The sequence below is a fragment of the Octopus sinensis genome, linkage group LG1 (genome assembly GCF_006345805.1).
Source record: "Octopus sinensis linkage group LG1, ASM634580v1, whole genome shotgun sequence".
NCBI lineage: Eukaryota > Metazoa > Mollusca > Cephalopoda > Octopoda > Octopodidae > Octopus > Octopus sinensis.
In genome coordinates, this window is record NC_042997.1 from 178,726,442 (window position 1) to 178,745,912 (window position 19,471).

The following is a 19,471-nucleotide window of genomic DNA, read 5'->3' on the forward strand; positions in this document are numbered from 1 at the left end:
ATATATATATATATATATATATATATATATACATATATATATATACTTAATAATTAGGGTTCAGCTATTATTTGCTTTACCACATACCAAAGTTTAGAAATAACAGCCAAAATATCATAGCTATTTCTTCTACTTTAAAAAGGGACTCCTAGAGAAACCAAAATACTTGAAAACAATTCACACAGGCAGAGAGTAAAGCAACTAAAATCAGTCTATATCTGGTCATCCATGGACGCGCGTTTCGGAATTAGGTTGGCATAAAGAATATAGAATTATACTTTACCAACCATTTTCCTTATCAGCATGGCATTCCTCAATAATTCGAGGGTACTGGAATAATTGAATATATCTCTCCACCTAACGGTATCAGACAGATCATATTCAGTGTTAGTACCGCCAAACTCAAAATATGAATGAGGTTCGTTTAGCTTCCCCCGCCCATCCGCGTGTGTCTTCAAGTAAAATACTACAGAAAAAAACCTGCAGTTTGTGACAGACAAACACACATACACATATATATATATGTGAACAAAAATTATCTATTGATATTTCTTTATGAATGTTCATCACGGTAACGTGTACAGAATTTTTGTAGAGAGAGAGACGGTGACTGGATATTATCAACATTTCAGCTTGCCCTGGTAGCTTACGGTATTTTAAAAATTTGAAGCAATACCTACATGATGTAGAAAACCAGAAGTACTGTAGTGTTGTTCTATATATCACTGCTCAACCACTTCATTGTACGTGTATTGAATATGTACAATCACATATAAAGATTTGCGTTTGAAAAATGATTCCATTTTCATGGCCATTATATATATCTATATATATATATATATATATATATATATATATATATATATATATATATAATTATCAATAATAATATAGGGTGAAATTAATTAATTTGGAATAATCATCAATTTCACCAAGTAGATTTCGGCATGTAAAAGCCCCATTCAAGGAAGGTTTAAGTAATAGTAAGTAATTAAGGGTTAGCAACGATTTGCCTCACCACACACCGAATTTAGAAATAGCAGTCAAAGAGTTTTGGCTATTCTTTCTACTACCGAATTTAGAAATAGCAGTCAAAGAGTTTTGGCTATTCTTTCTACTTAAGTAGAAAGAATAGCCAAAACTCTTTGACTGCTATTCTAAATTCGGTGTGTGGTGAGGCAAATCGTTGCTAAACCCTTAATTACTTAGTATTACTTTATGTATATATATATATATATATATATATATATATATATATCTACGAATACAAACAATATATATTTCCACACTCATACACAGACACAATCATTTACATATGCACTTGTAAATGTATGACATACATATATACATATATACGCATGAAAGTGTACGTACTCACACGACTTCCCACACATATTTACATATCTTAATTAAAAGTAATACTTTTTGTTTTTTCCTGTGCAGTCTTCCGGCTTTTTCTCGTATTACTGAGGTTATTTCCTCAAAATCTTATTCCATCACACTTCATTTAAAACATTCTGTCCAATTTACAAACCGTAAGCTATTTGAATTCAGTTTTTTCTACAATGCTTTTAAATAATATATATTTAATGTTTATATTATTCTCACTTACGCTTCATTGTTTTGTAAGAATAAAATTTTCATAAAAAGAACATATTAAGTGGCTACCAAACAAGAAATTTAAATAGCAGTATATAATTATTTGCATGCCTACACTCACACACACATATATATACATACATATATACATAAACACATATATATATATATACATATATAGATGCTTATATACTACTTATCCACAAGTATATAATCAACGCACTCATATATTTATAACATCTTGTTCACTATAAAAAGATATGTTAAAGGTTGTAGTATGATCCAGAAAACATATGATTATATGTCATCTGTATCAGGGTTGATCTAGACCTAAACAACTGCAACGTATATGAAAACTGAATTTTGAAAGCAGGCAAAATAACATGAATACTGTAAAAGTCTGAATCCTTTATGGACAGTGATGCATAGTCCGGTTATAAACAGTCCTGCAAGACATTGTATTCGACACTGTAACGCTGATATGTTCATATGTCATCGATTATCCGAGACTGAGTGAAATTAAAAATAATGGAAGTTCAGCGGCGTCACTATATGCTGGTTAACTCTCCTTAAGTTCTGATTCCAAATTCCAAATCCTGGTAGTGCTAACATTGGCTTCTATGAATATAGCGTAGAAAATTTTATTGCCAGTAATATAACTGGAAAGATGCTACCTACTACACATTTCTACTAAAATGTGTATCCTATAACGATACAAACACGTCCTCGCAGATACATATAACCTCAAGCTTAACTATTATAACAAAATGCATGCAAAACTGTAGGAGGACCACCCTCGCAATATGATTGATTAAAGGTACATCTAATACTACACAGGTTTACCTAAAAAAAATGTCATAATTACATTTACAGACACGTGATATTTTAATATATAAATGTGTGGAAACACGTAATGTAGCTATGCAACGGTTTATATCACGGTTTAAATCTAAATGCGGTAAATATATTTAATAGACTTCAGATTTTTGTACCTGCTCTCGTAAACATAACTAAAATATCGCTATTTAATCGTATATTTCAACTTTTCTCCAATAATCTTAAAAATGAATGAGGTAACACCAATAAATATATATCCAATTATCTTGCGAGAAATTTTTTAAACACGCATTAAAAGTCATATGTATAATTAATGAACTCCTCGTAATTAATTATACATATTAATTCGTGGCACATTTTGTAAAAAGAAGAAAAAAAAACGATTGTTTGAAGTGGCCTACATAAACGCTGGCTCGCAATGGCCTACTTCAATGGAAAATATGAAAATGGATTCTGGTCTAAATTCACAAAACACCAGTACTCAATTTTAAATGTTTGAATATTGTTTTCTGTTGATTAAGAACAACATCCCATGTTTTTATGTAGTTATAAATGAGACACTCATTAGAATTTAGGCCATTCGTTCTTTTTTTTTTTTTTCGAAACGTATACATGAAGGGAAATTATATACTACAAGCCGTGATAAGAAATCGTTTCACGTTCTTGAAATACCGAGAGCTTACTTCTTGTTGCTCTCTGACACTCGCCACATATTATGTTATAATGTTATATTATAGCGCCATGACATTTAGCTGTGTGATAAGCGAACAAACATGCATCAAAGTTACGTTAAACCTGCCATTTGTGAAAGGTAATAATATCAGGCAATATATGTACACGCACGCACACACACACAGACAGACACACACACACACACAGATATACACACACACACACACACAGATTTGTTACATGTAAGCCAGTTATTTAATAAATTGTACATCTCTACTTAGCATTATGAAAGAAATATGAAAGACGAGAATATTATTTCAATACTAGTCTCCCTCTAATAAATTATTATTTCCAAACTTAGACTAATTTATCTACTTTGGTTAATTTATAGCATTTGTGTTATAATTCTGTGTTATATAGAAACGTAGATTAATTTATAACAGTTGTGTGAGATGAGTTCTGTGAAATTGAGGACAGTGCTCAGCATAAACTAGTCTGTGAAGTTGCTTCTATGTCCGATGTTTAGCTACTTTATTTCACTAACATCAATAATGAATTTTAAGCATATACATTTCGCTATCCAATGAATTTCATTCTATGCGGGAAATCAATATAAGAGAGAACTTGTAGATCCAGAGTGGCTGCTTAAATAATGCGTATGCGGGTTGTAGACGTAAGTGTTGTACGTTCGCTTCTTGGTTTATGCGTTTGTAAGAGGGTGATTCACTAATGTAAGTTGGAAGGAATGTCTCCTACATGTAACGTGTTCGAGTTGTAACATAATATGTATAGTTAGCATTTTTAGAAGGCAGTTCACAGAAAGAATCCATTTTCAGTGATTTCTTAAAGAGACATCAATAAAGAACATTGAAATAAATGCAGTAGTGTAATGAGCGCAAGCAAGTGGTAACAAGGATTAACCTTGCATATGAATGTATGCGAGACAGGAAAATTGTATGTGTTCATATAAATTGAAATTTATATGAAGTAGAGTGGAAACTAATATTAATCAAATGAGTTGCATGTAGTTGGTGGAGGAAACAGAAAACGCGACATGTCGAAGAATCCACAACTAGTTTGAAACTGCCGCTTCGCTGGTGTACTGCGTTTCTTTCAGCTAAAGCGGATCCCTGCCGTTTTATTCATACGCCTCCGGCTCTGATTGGCTGGACTCTTCAACAGCACAACTGAACTATGCCACAGCAACAAGCTAAATCATTCCTGTCTCACTATACAACCCTCCTGCAGACTTGAAGTCGACATAAACAAGAAAAAGGGGAAATGCAAAGCAAAGGAAGAAAAAATACAAAGCGAAATATTCCAAACAATGGCAAAAGGAAAATACATTGCATACATGAGCAGTCACCAAATATCCACACACTGGAAAAAACAACATGAATGTATTAAGAAAAGAAAACAAGCATGCAGAAAAGGGTGATAACAGGCACTAAGGGCCCGTTCATATACAAATAGTTTCACAAAGCCTCTCGGGCCAGTGGACCGCTGCGAGTTGTTGTAGCGTATCTTGGTGAAGGTGGGGGGCGACGTTTGTGGGATAGTGCGTGTAGGGGGTGTATATGTGAGCGGTGTGTATGTGAGGTGTATATGGCTTCGTTTTTTTCATACGCCTCCATCTTGTATTGGATGGAATCTTCCACAACACAACTGAACTATGCCACAGCAATAAAATAGATCTTTCCTGTCTCGCTACACTGTCTCTGTTAGAAAGAGACTACAATTTTCGTGGTTTAATCAATAGTTGCAGTTGAAAAATAAATGACTTCAGTTGCCTGAAAAGATAATTGGTAAAGTAGCTTTTGGGATGTTACCTTTCAAAAATTCCTTCCTTAGTTTATAAACTGCATACTAGTCATAAATCATTTTAAGAATATCATTTCTGAAAACTTAACGTTTCATCTAAGTAGAATGTTGAACTGGTAAGCAACACGTCACAAATTCTAAGGTTAAATTGCCGGGATTACGGACTCCTGTTGTCTTCAGATACGTATTTATTGCTGTATTTCTTAAACTATATTTACTTAAAATGGACAACAAAATCTTACCAAGCAAAGGCACGGTTGATGCTGACGGTAAACTGGATTCCAAAATAACCAAGAGTAAGAAAAACGCCACAAAAATGTTAATACCTAGAATATAAAACAAATAAAGAAACATAATTAATATAGTTAACATTAAGAAAATTCTACACATTTAGTCTTTTCATGTTGCAGAGAGCAACAATTCAAAGATTAAAACTTGTTACAAATAAAGAAAAAAATAAAGTTCTTGGTTAATTGACGAGTGGAGTCATTTGGTTTTCCGTATTAGTATGAAGATGATAGAAATGATAGGAAAATTTTCAGCTTCCTACCAACATGAGAGGTTTACTTAGACCCCAGCGGCTCAGTTGGCAATTAGGTCAGCGACTAGTTGATACTGACTGTGTGTAGGAGTCTCAAATTGCAGAAAAATCCAAGAACAAGCAGGAACGCGTTTCCCGAGATAAATTAAAAAATATATCTTAGCTTTTGAAAGAGTTACAGAAACTATGAGTGATTTTCTCAACTTCTTCAGCTCGCGTAAACGACACTGTAGAGAATACTAATGCCCACATCATTTAACAGATACCAGCCAAATTGAAATGGAACAAAACTGTTCATTATGTAGTTGCCGTTAATGCTGTATCTAGCAGAGTTTCTCAATTCTCTTTAGTCCCCTGCTATTCTCTCTCACATTCTGAAAGTGAAACTGAAATTAGAGGAGACCATTATGCTCTCACTATAAGTAGATGCACGGAAATTCTGTCCGTGTAAAAAAAAAAAAGTACTGTTAGTGTGATCTTTTATAACTAGTTGTACTAAGCGAATAGCTGCTTTAATTTTACGTACTTCCACCATCTTACCAAATAAGCTATTTCATTTCAAAAGCTTCCAGGATTCAGAGTAACTGTCTTTTTCTATGACCATCAAGGACCTTCATGAATTGTTACTCGGCGTTGCTGGAATACAACTAACAAGTTTAGGATTCTATAATGGGTATTTTTATGTTGAACGTTAATGTGTTGAGACAAACAGTAATCTTTCCATTAGTCCACCAAAGCGAAGAGTAAGATATGTTGTATTCCACCAGAAATCAAATTGGATAAAACACATCTCTGTTAAAATTTCTTTTGAATTCAAAGAAAATTTATGAAGAAAACAAAGTTGGCGTTTTCTTATATCATAAAGTAAAAAATAACAATGAATACAGTCAAGAATACTCTTCAGAGAATCCCGAAAAAAATCAAACTTTTCACATTTATCTGCATTGCAAAAACAAAGTATATGCACATATAATTACATAAAAAATTCCTTACGTAAAGTCTTGTTATATGTTTAGTCATTTAAGTCTAAAATAATATGTTTCAAAATCTTTTAAATATTTGCTCCACGAGCAACAGCATCTACGTCTTTGAGGATGTATTTGGACACACACACACACACACACACGAATAGTTAAAAGGCAAAGAGGATAACTACGGACAATTCCGAAACCTCATGCTGCTAATTCCAAATTATAAGATCAAAATTTATACCTATATCTGTTGAAGCGCTTGGCTTTGTCTGTATATCCCTAAATGACAATCTGATTAAAGCTAGGGTTTTCAGAAAACGAATTAATTCAACTAACTTGCACATTGCAAATACAATCTGTAAGTAGAACAGTAAAAATATGCAAGAATTTTCAGAAGTTTAAAAAATGACTTGGCTTTTGTTATCTACTTTCCAACGATGGAGCTTTGCATCTTTGTTAGAAATCAGCTCCTTCTCCAGAAGAAGAATTCAAGTATATATACATATATATATATATATATATATATATATATATATGTATATATATATATATACATATATATATATATAAACATATACTCACACAAACATACACTTATATGAATTTAAAGAGAGACAAAAAGCGAGAGGCAAAAAGAAAGAGATGCATATATATATATATTATATATTATATATTATATATATATATATATATATGCACACACACAAATATAGAGGCTTTATAACAGATTTAATATACATATATATATATACATACATATATATGTACATATGTATACATATGTATATATATATACATGTAAGTATATATATATATATATATATATATATATACATGTATATGCATATATGTATATATATACATAGATATATATATATGTATACATATATATACATGCATATATATATGTATATACATATATATATATACATATATACATGCATATATATGTACATATACATATATACATATATATGTATGTATGTATGTATGTATATATATAATATATATATAATATATATATATATATACATATATACATGCATATATATATGTATATATACATATATATATATACATATATACATGCATATATATGTGCATATACATATATACATATATATGTATGTATGTATGTATATATATATATATATATACATATATATATATATATATATAATACATATATACATGCATATATATATGTATATATACATATATATATATATACATATATACATGCATATATATGTGCATATACATATATACATATATATGTATGTATGTATGTATGTATATATATATATATATACATATATATATATATATATATATACACACATATATAGGCGCCGGATTGGCTGTGTGGTAAGTAGCTTGTTTACCAAACACATGGTTCCAGGTTCAGTCCCTCTGCGTGGCACCTTGGCCAAGTGTCTCCAAATACATAGGATCTGAGCATATGAGCCTCGAAAATCAGAATGATTGTACATGAGAAATCACGATAAAAAGCGAGAGGATGATCACTGCAAAAGATTGAGTTGTGATTTTAATTTCCTTTCTTTTCTTCGTACATTTCTTCACACTTCCACTTTTTGAATCAATCTTCTCATTTTTCTCGTGATTTGTCATGTAGTAGCGTACTGATGTTTGAAAATAAAACAGACCAAGTTCTCGGAGCCTCGCGACTGCTTGGAGACACAAGGCATGTTATAAAAACCTACCGAGACATGTCTCCAAATCAAGAACCTATAAGTAGCTCGTAATTTTTATACTGTATACTTTAAGTGTTGTTTATCTCTCACTGGATAGATGAGTTTTTTGTTGATTCTATCTTACCGGAACAGTAAACTACACACACACACACATACACACACATATATACACACATTAACTGATTTGATGTTATATTAGTAATACAAAATATTGTTAAACATGTGGCCGCATAGCATATGTTTGTCAAATCTTTATTGCAATATAAATCTAGACAATACATATCATTAATTTAGTAAAATACTCTTTTATTGTTTCAGTCATATGACTGTGGCCATGCTAGATCACCGCCTTTAGTCGAGCAAATCGACCACAGGACTTATTCTTTTAAGCCTAGTACTTATTTTATCGGTCACTTTTGCCGAACCGCTAGGTTAAGGGGACGTAAACACACCAGCATCGGTTGTCAAGCGATGTTTGGGGGAACAAACCCAGACACAGAAACATATACACACACAAACATACATGTACACACACCACACACACACACACACATATATATAGGGAGAGTTTAGGAAAAAGACAAAAGACGAAGACAAGTGGTGTACAAAACAAACAGATGCATTAGTATAACGCTCAGGAATAGAAAAAGTCTTTTATGTTTCGAGCCTACGCTCTTCTACAGAAAGGGACACAGAAAACAAACGACGGGATTCTTTCAGTTTCCGTCTACCAAATTCACTCACAAGGCTTTGGTCGACCCGAGGCTATAGTAGAAGACACTTTCCCAAGATGCTACGCAGTGGGACTGAACCCGGAACCATGTGGTTCGTAAGCAAGCTACTTACCACACAGCCACTCCTACGCCTTAAAGAAATTAATGCACATCTTAATACACTCTTGGATCAAAACTTTTGAAATTCGACGCTGAATAAAGAAAAAAATCAATAGAAGAAAGATATACAGTAAAAACAATAAAAAAAATTCGCATTACTTACCCAAAGCCATCTTGGCTGGGGATTCCGGAGGTATCCAGAAGAGAACCAATGTAAGAGTTGAAAGTAAAATGCACGGCAAAATCAATAGATAGTTGTAAAAGGCCGAACGCCGCCTGACCTTAAGTGTAAAAGTCAGATCAAGATATGGCTCTGGACAGCAAGTATAATACTGTACATTTCGGCGGGCAGGAGCTTCGATTATTTCCCATGCATTACTGGGCATGTATTCAGACAGATCGATTTTGGTTAAGTTGTCCAGAAAATTAACATCCAGTTTATTACCGTCGTACGTCCATGACCCAAATTTTAGAACACATTCTTGTTCATCAAATGGAAAATGGCTGATGTCTATAGCACATGAACTTTTGTAGATAACCTATAAATATGGGACGAAATAAAGTGATGTCATCTTTTAGCAAGACATTATTGACTTACGATAAAGTAAAATCGTTACGAATATAATTATTAAATTAATATAATTATTAAATTAAATTAGAGATTTGATAAGCAAAAATCCCAAAACTGACACAAATATTGGTGGTTCTAAGAACATTTTGTCTCTCTTGGTTTGGGGTTCATAAAGTGTTTAATGCGATTTTAATTTAACTTAATGCTTATAACAGTAACACATATATTAACACAATATCGTCGATTTAGATTTAAAGAAGAGAAAAGAATTTAAAATCGTTTATTTTTTAATATAACACCAATTTCAAAGAAAGTAGAAACTCAGATGCCGACTTTATTCACAGTAGAGAAATTGCTAAAAACTTACATCGCAATATAAAGCATCAAAATCAACAACAGCAAGAAGAAGAAGAAGAAGAAGAAGAAGAAGAAGAAGAACAACAACAACAACAACAACAACAAGAACAACAGCAACAACAAGAACAACAACAACAGAAGCAGAGGCAGAAGCAGCGATTGACTGCAGGAACTCGGTATGTGATTGTTACTTCTTTTATCAACCCCTCGAGGGTGAAATGCAAATCAAGCTCCCCAGCATTCCCATTCAATCCCTAAAGCGACGTAATTGAATAGCACAAGGCTTTTAATCTTGCTTTGAAGCAATTCTCTTAGTTACTACAATCGATAACACCAATAATATAATTCTTTCTACTAAACACAGAAGGTCTGAGATATTTTGGCGGTGAAGTGAAGGGGCGGGGCGGGGCTCGTCGATTATGTTGCTCTCAGTAGTTGACTAGTACTTTATATTATTGACACGAAAAGAATGAAAGGCAAAGTCGACCTCGGCAGAATTTGAAATCAAAATGTAAAGACTCAGAATAAATGTCGGTAATCATTTAGCCCGGCTTGCTCTAACGCTTCAGCTAGCTCGCCGCTTTTAAGAAGTTTTTTTTTCTTTCTATTATTGACACTTATCCTGAAATTTTATGAGGAATGGCTAGTCAATTACATCGACTCTAGTGCTCAACTGGTAATTATCGAATCCGAAAGGATGTAAGACAAAATCGACCTCCACATTTGAACTCAGAACGTAACGGCAGAAGAAATATCTATTTCTTTACTACCTACAAGGGGCTAAACACAGAGGTCACAAACAAGGACAGACACACGGATTAAGTCGATTATATCGACCCCAGTGCGTAACCGGTACTTAACTTATCGACCCTAAAAGGATGAAAGACAAAGTTGACCTAGGCAGAATTTGAACTCAGAACGTACGGCAGACGAAATACCGATAAGCATTTCGCCCGCCGTGCTAACGTTTCTGCCAGCTCGCCGCGAGCATTTTGTCCAGTGCATTAAAGATTCTACTAGCTTATTGCCTTATGATAAATAAATATAATCATACTGGCCCAGGATCATCTTGCGTGTGTTCATAATATTGACGAGAACATTATATTGGAAGTAATCGACTGAAATTCCTATTTCAAATCCTGATTGTATAAATTTCACATTATGTAACGAATGTCATAAATAGAAATGCAAGAACATTATATAGGCTTCCTTTCTCTCTTATTCAAATCGGATGTATTCTGCTTAGCTAAGAAATCAATTATAAAATTACGTTGCGTTATTTTCGGAGAATATTCCGTTATGGATAGTGTGGTAGCTATTTTGGTCCCGGAGGTTTGTGACTGGCAGTTTAATTTCAATGGGTAATGGAAAGACCGCTTCTTTTCTCTTCATTATCAATGTTAGTGAAGTAAGCTGTCATAGCAACAAAATTCCACGTCAAGAATCCAAACTTTAGAGAGCTTTTAAGATAATCTAATCTAAAGGGAGGGAATCTTGGAATTACGGCTTCTTTTACCTTATCGAAATATCTGTTTTGTACGAGGAGAAAGAGAGAGAGAGAGAGAGAGAGAGAGAGAGAGAGAGAGAGAGAGAGAGAGAGATGAGATGGGGAGGGAGAAATTTAGCAGCACGAATATTTCCAGAAATAATTATTGTTATATATTTTATTTGATCATTTTCGCCTGTAAATGATAGAATATTTCATTTTAATAACCTCCATTATTTCTAGTCTTTGTTAGAGAATCAAATATTTCTTTAGAACAACGTCAATGACTAGATCATCTATGTTCTATGTCATGTTGACTTAACTCATTTCAGAATTTTTATTTAACTTCATAGATCCAGTCTCCAGAAACATTTAGTAGCATCAACTAGAATGACCACATCGATATATAGGTAAAACTGGTAATAAATTTACCGTCTAAAAGAGAGTTACTAGGGTGAGCAGAAATAGTAGCGCTTGCGATTGAAAGCCGTTGTTATGTTGCGATTTTATATTTCGATATATAATGTTAAAATGTGCAATACCCAGACTTATACGAGTGTTATACTGAATGTAATGTAAACGTAGGCATAACTTTTTATTTTATTGCCTGACATAGGAATTTCAAATTCTATATGTTGGTAGGTCAACTCTTCCACTATATATATATGTACTACTGCAACATAATTTCTATCAAAAGCAATGCATTTGTATTATTGTGGACCAAACTTTCGAATTCGCTTTGAAAATACTCAGGTATGCACTGCTGTACCCACTTATCCGTAGCCATTTTCTCCTTCTCTATGTCATGAAATCTTTGTCCTTGGAAACTGCCCATTGTTTGATCAAGCAAGTAGAAGTTGGTGGACGCCGGATCAATGATATACGGTGTATGGGGAGGGTGCACTGGCAGGTCCAATTTGCCAATTGTCTGATATGTAGCCAAAGACGTGTGATGTCATGCATTGTCAGAGTCACTGTTGATAGCTTCTAGATTCTTTTTTGGTTCTTCTTGTTAATGGATTCGTTAATCATTTTGAGTGTCTCAATATACTGCTTGCTGGTTACAGCACTATAGCGTTCTAGAAGATCAAGTAGAATGACTACCTTGTCATCGTACTCACACCAAAAAATACAATTACTATGACTTTCTGTGGAGGTGCAATTGCCCAGTGGTTAGGGCAGCGGTTAGGTCGGAGGATCGCGGTTTCGATTCCCAGATCGGGCGTTGTGTGTGATTATTGAGCGAAAACACCTAAAGCTCCACGAGGCTCCCGCAGGAGGTGGTGGCAACCCCTGTTGTACTCTTTCGCCCCAACTTCCTCTCACTCTCTTTTCCCGTTTCTTGAGTAACGCTGCGATGGAGTGACGTCCCGTCCGGCTGGGAGGAACACATACGCCACAGAAACCGGGAAACCGAGCCCATGAGCCTGGCTAGGCTTGAAAAGGGCGCATAAATAAAAAAAAATGACTTTCTGTACTGTGTTTTGGCTCTTGCTATTTTTAGACCTTGCAGAAAAGGTGTGAAACCATTCCATGGACTGAGCATTTCTTTCCGGATCATAAAGAAGCGCTCACGTTTTGTGTCATCAGATTGGAAAAAAATGTGTCTTCATTGACTGCAAACCCTTTCAATAGATCAAAGTAGACTTCCACCATCTCTATCTTTTAAATCGATTGTTAGGTACCGAAGTACCGACTTTCACATACTTGCCAATACTCCAAATATTTCGCCACCTTCTGCAATGTGTTGCGACCAGAGCTGTGCACCAAGTTGTGCACCAAACACACAGATCCATCAGTGTATATTGCACTTGTCAAAGTTGTCATCTTTGCAACAGCCTGCAGACTTCTATGGATGTCGGACAGCTATCATTCCCACTTCATAAAAACTCGATAACATTATGCTGCTTCCCCTCAGAAGCCAGCATTTGCATGCGATGAAGAGCAGGAAAAATAGTTATGTTGCTGTTGAGAATGAGTTGCTCTACCAATATGCACGAGCTGTTTGAATGACCTGTGTCTGTTAATAAAAAAAGTAATACCTACTTTTGTATTAATTTTATATAACCCTCGTATCAGGGGTACCAATTCATTTGATTGTACCGCATCTACTTACGAAACTTGTCTTTTGCTACATTTAGAACACAATAAATCATTCTGGTTATGGAGAAGAAAATGCCAAGTCAAACTTTAGAGGCTTTGAGCTCGAACATTAGAAGCTGAAAAACATTTATCTCTATAATCTGTCGAAGTTACCGCCTCCTCCCATTATTACAAGTGATCTAAACTAACCTGAGAATAATACCTTCCGACGTTATTCAACATTTTCTTTTAATGTTCTTGTGTTTTAGAAATAGTTTGCTTAAAACCGACACCGAACATCGATAGTTTAGCTTTCTCAGTTAAAATAACGTTCAGAGAGAAGTAAGGAAGAATGAGATAGAGAGAGGGAGAAAAAGAGAGGGAGAGGGAGAGAGAGAGAGATAGAGAGTGAGAGATAGGGAGAAAGAGAGGAAAAAATCCCCGCGGAAATAACGATAAGACTACGAGAACGAAAGTATTGATTAATTTCTATAGCCCATTTCCAATTTACAGATGTAAAATGTCTGACACCATGTTTTATCTTTGTCAACATCCGTTTGGCATCAGCCTCGGTATTAGGCTGTTTGCAATTTCAGTCGTAACGGCATTCAGGCTAATTCAGCTTGTGTTACACGTAGCCGTAAACATGGAAGCGAATCTAAAATAAATCATTTATTCGTAACGTTAGCTCAGCCATTTTACTAGACTCGATCTATCTGTTTCTTCAAGAGAAGTTTACCACAGAGTTTGCTGAATAAATCAACTGGGAACTTTACACTCACAACGCCGAACAACTCTGCCAACAGTTAATAAATAATTATAACCAGCAACAAACACAAAAAGAGAAATGATCATTGTATTTCGTACATGATTTCTAACTTATGCACAGTTTAGAGAAGGGGCCTAATCAAATACATTGTACCAGCTTGACTGGGATATATTTTATCGATGACAGACGGATGGGAGGCAAAGATAAATTTGAACTAAGGCAGTGTAAAGAACAAAGTACATATTGTAAGTGTTTCGGCGCTCCTGTTGTTTCTGCTATCCACTAACCCTTTATAATAATTATTAGTGAGACTCGTGGAAATTCCACAGAACAAAGAAGATTAAGAGAAGCTATTTAAGAAAGAAAGAATGATTTGCATTTATATTTGTATTTTGCTAAGTTAATTCACTTTCAGTCCCAGTAATATATGATTTTAAAACTCCCTCTGATAAGCACTTTATACTTCTTCAACAAACTTTTTAACCATCTAATTCCCCTCCTCATGCGTTTAACATTTCTCTCTTTCTCTTCATCTCTCACTTCCGCTAACCACATGGATGGCGGCATAATGCATCGGTTGGCTACCTGCTCTCTCACACACTCTCACATTCCCTCTTCCCCTATGTCTCTCTCTCTCTCACTCCATCTCCTCCTCTGTAACAAACTAAAACGTAAACTGTGAACGAACAGGTAGAAGAATAATATAATAGATTTATTTCAATAAAATACTTTTCACTATCAATACATCTCCACCCCGCCAAATATCACCATCACTATAGTTTTACTTACTGAAAATTCAAACGCTATCTACCTCCTTTTTCTTTCTTTCTTTCTTTCTTTTTCTCTGTCTCTTAATGTAACTGCCTCCTCTCTCTCTCTCTCTCTCTCTCTTTATTTAACCTCACTACCAGAACATCAACCTCTGCTAAACATTATATCTTAAACATATCGCTTTCTCTTTACTTTTTCCTCCCCACCCTACAGCACGCTATTAACACTTCTCCCTCCCTCTTTTCTTTCACCATCTTTTTCTCTCACCTATCGCCTCTGCCTTCAACTAACCACGTGACACATTTGGCCTTGTTATGCATATATCTCTACTTCTTTCTCACGTCTTTCTTCTCTACTCACACTCCACCCTCTCTCTCACTTGTGTTCTACCTCTCACTCACTCCACGTCCCTTACCAACTAAAGTATAACGGGTGAGTGAACAAGTAGATTATTATATAGATTTCTATGAAAGGGATACGGTCATACATTCTTGGGGAAAGGCAATAGAGTGGTCAATCTCAAGACTGCCAATAAGAAAACAACTCAGGTTATAGGCGAGCAATTTAAGAGTCCTGTTCTGAAGTTGTTCATAAGCAGTTCTGAAGTCATTAGCAAAACTATTGTTAAACTGGAGTTCTCAAGGGTGAAAGACTAGTGGTACGTGACGTATAGAAACAGTTCTCAAAAGCGAAAAACTCATTGAGTGTGGCATATGACAGCAAGAAACCATACTAATGGTTAAGGAAAAGGATTAAAAGATTTAAGTGGGTAAATTAGATGATAGTTTATTACTGTTGTAGAATTAAATTTCTTATCAGCTCGTGTATTAGGCCATTATATTATTTCTCTGAAGGATAAGTCTCTGTATCGTTAGAGGTTTCACTCCGCACAACAAATCAACTCACTGGAATTCACTTTTATCTAGGACATTTAATAGGTTAACATTACCGACGTAGCTCCTTCAGATTCCAGATAATTCCTTATCTGAGAAGTGACTGTTAGTTTGTATATTATTGTGTAAGGATGACAAGTGATGGCAGAGCCAGTAGAGGTGTAACTCAGAATTTATCGGTTTATAGACTATATACAAACTATTCAGGAGAGTATATGGAGGCTATATAATAAAAATCACTTAGTTTAATGAGTTATTCTTATCTTCTATCTCATCACCCGTTAGAATATTCACATACCAATGAAGAGATCACCATAGCTCGAATGATAGTAATAATGGCCACAATTACCGAACAATGCATCGAATAAATTATTTTCTAATAAAAATACATTCTCAAAGACATCTCCGAGTGTTCAATGTCTGCAGATAAGTTTAAAGATGTTCATACTTTTCAAACATTGCTCTTTAAACAGATAGTCAAAATATTTATCCCTTTGTTAGTCTACTAGTGATAAACTAGTATTTGCCACGTTTGATTTCTTTCTCATAATAGAACATTATTTTCATTTCATTCACTTTCTTTTATAGATAGTTCACTCGGAATCACTGTTGCTTTAAGCTACCGAGTAAGATAAATGGATTTCATTTGAAAAGTACATTCAACTTAATATTACACACTATTACAAATTTCGGGTAGCAAATTTTACAACGTTTGAGAAAATTTCATAACGCCTACTATTATATTTATCTGAATTCGTTGCAGCGAGCAAAATATGTATTATTCAATAAATAAAGAGTAAGAATTCCATAACTTAACGTCAATAATAATAATAATAATAATAATAATAATAATAATAATAATAATAATAATAATAATGAGGCCTTCAATGATATGAACTATCATAATCGTTGTTTTCTTTCTTTGCCACGCAAGAAGCATGAATATAAAGTTTTTCAGTACACAAGGAATTAACATTTTTCAATTCTATATAGATACATATGCGCATATGCATGAGTCTATGTATGTGTAACTCCATCTCATACATAAATGCATATATACTGTGTCATCTCATAAACAATGCAGTTTTTTAATACTTCTTTTATTTTTCCAAATTAAGATAAACAAACTTCTTTTTTTAACGTAAAATATACTCTCATTCATTTTCTACGAATCGTTAATCCGAAATAGAAGTAACTACAACCTTTCTATTTGGTAGAATTGCAAGGCCCTTCTTCCAAAATTCACTTGTCCGTGATAAAAATATTCCTCCAGTACTGTTCTGACCTTGTCTAGAGAATTTATATTCTTACCGTCAAAATGATTTTGAACTCCGCAGAATAAATGATAATCAGATGGGGCAATGTCCAGTGAATATGGTGGGTGAAACATCGTTTCCCATTCAAACTGCTCCAGCTTTTGGAATGACATCCTCGCTATATGTGGCCGAGCATTATCTTGATGGAAGAAAACCTTTCGTTGTCAAACTAAAGGTGGTCGTTTTCCCTCTAGCGCTGACTTAAGCCGCTCAAGCTGCTCGGAGATGATTTCCTTTGTCATCGTTTGGTTCGGGTTTAATATTTCGAAGTGGACTAAGACTTTCATATCCCACCAAACAGATAACAACAACTTACGTTGGTGAAGACTGTCTTCAACCTGGGGTGCCAGTGTTTCTCCTTTCCCCACCCAAAGTCTTGTAGAGAACCCATTTCTCGTCACAAGCCACCATTCGGTTCAAAAAAGGTTTATTCGTGCGACGTGGCAGCAAAAAAGTGCACACATTCACTCTCTGCGCGCGATTAGACTCGGTAAGTTTGTGAGGTGAATGGTTAAATGACTAAATCCAAGCTTCTCTCTCTAGCTCTTCAACAGTTACGATAGGATATATGGAATATTATATATAGATATATATATATATATCACAACAAGGAACGGCATAATAGCCATTCACCCACTAGAAATACAGCCAAAAGCTTCAACCGCAAAATATTATTCTGTAAACCAGAGAAAATTAAAAAAAAACATTTACCCTGAATTCCTTATACTAGCACTTTCGTCTCGGTGCATCGTATAAGGAATTTCAGGTAATGTTTTTTTTAATTTTCTCCTGGTTTACAGAATTATGTTATTTTGCGTTGAAGCTTTTTGGCTGTTATTTTCTAGTGGGTGAATGGCCTATTATGGCGTTCCTTGATTGTGATATTGAACTTAAAATGTTTATGACTAATAATTTTTTCCCACTAGCCGCTGGGGCACAAAGAATTCTACAAAATTTTTTTGCCTCCTATATTGATATTATGATATATATATATATATATATATATATATATATATAAAACTGTTGTATATATTTGACTTGGTTTCAGAAATTTGCGCTACGGCTTGTTGAACCAGCTGTGAAATTTAATTTTAATGTTTACGTTTATATAGAGAAAAATGAATAATTCATTTTGAGTTACAATGATAGTATAAACAGTTTTGAAGACTAAAATCCAGAGACCGTGGTTAAAATTTTGTGAAGTGGTGGTGAATGGGCAAACATATTGACTGTGAAGGAAGGACATGGATGCTCAGCGAAGCTGTAGAATTGTTGTAATGTTAATTTCTATCGAGATTATTGATATAAATAAGCTAGAGGAAAATTACTACGAAAATGGCAATAGTATTTTTTTTTATGTAGTCTATATTTATATGTGCTTACTTTTGTGTGTAGGTGTTTTAAATCTTATCTGTGTAAATGTGTGTATCTATCTGTGTTTCTTTATGCTTAATTATTTTTGTATGGTTGTGTGCTTTTGAATATACGTGGGCGGGTTTGTTTATACGTTGTCTGCGATATATGATTTATTTTTGTGGATTTTTCTTGAAAAAAATAAACTAGGAAGATAATACATGACAATTAAATGAAAAGTCATATACGATTTAAGCTTAAAATTTCCCATCATATATGTTTTATGTTCTATATAATTTCATTAAATATCTACCCATATATTTAGTATTATTTTGTCTGTGAATTATTAGATATATACATGTAATTTATGTATTTTGTATGGCGATATGTGTGTTTATATGCGTTTGTATTAAGATATTTGTGTGCCTTTTCACAAAACACGACAGTGTATTAACTTACTTATTGAATATTTAAAATTTAAAAGTATTGCGAGATATATAATTTATGATATAGTTTATGTATTTCTATTTTCCCATTCCTGTTTATCACTTAATGGTTGATATATAACTTTATTATGAAATGCCAAAAATACACGTTTTAAAATAAAATGATCTATAATATATTAATTTTAGTATCTTTTCTAGAATTTATGCACAGGAAAAACGAATGAAAGATTATACAAACATGGTGGACAAATGAAATATGTCTGTTTGTCTCAAGCTGAGTCTCATATTACAGCAGACTTTCCTGACATATCTACTTTATGTATGATACACAGAATATTATTTTAAACTAATACTGCTTCTGATGCACACAACGTGTTTTTATCTAGGGCTGCCAGGTAATTTCAATAATCACTATCTTATTATGTGTCAGTATCTTCG

General features: G+C 33.9%; 1 protein-coding gene across 3 annotated transcripts in view; it reads right to left on the bottom strand.

Annotated features, from left to right (window-relative positions):
- LOC115229990 (acetylcholine receptor subunit alpha-type acr-16-like) overlaps positions 1 to 19,471 on the bottom strand; it is a 918,018-nt gene that overhangs the window by 116,910 nt on the left and 781,637 nt on the right. For all 3 annotated transcript variants that reach the window (XM_036507280.1, XM_036507286.1, XM_036507291.1), the window contains 2 exons: positions 9,153 to 9,528; positions 5,172 to 5,255 (listed from right to left, as the gene is read on the bottom strand). In XM_036507280.1, coding sequence (XP_036363173.1) covers positions 5,172 to 5,255; positions 9,153 to 9,528 — 460 coding nt within the window. The remainder of the gene's footprint in view (positions 1 to 5,171; positions 5,256 to 9,152; positions 9,529 to 19,471) is intronic.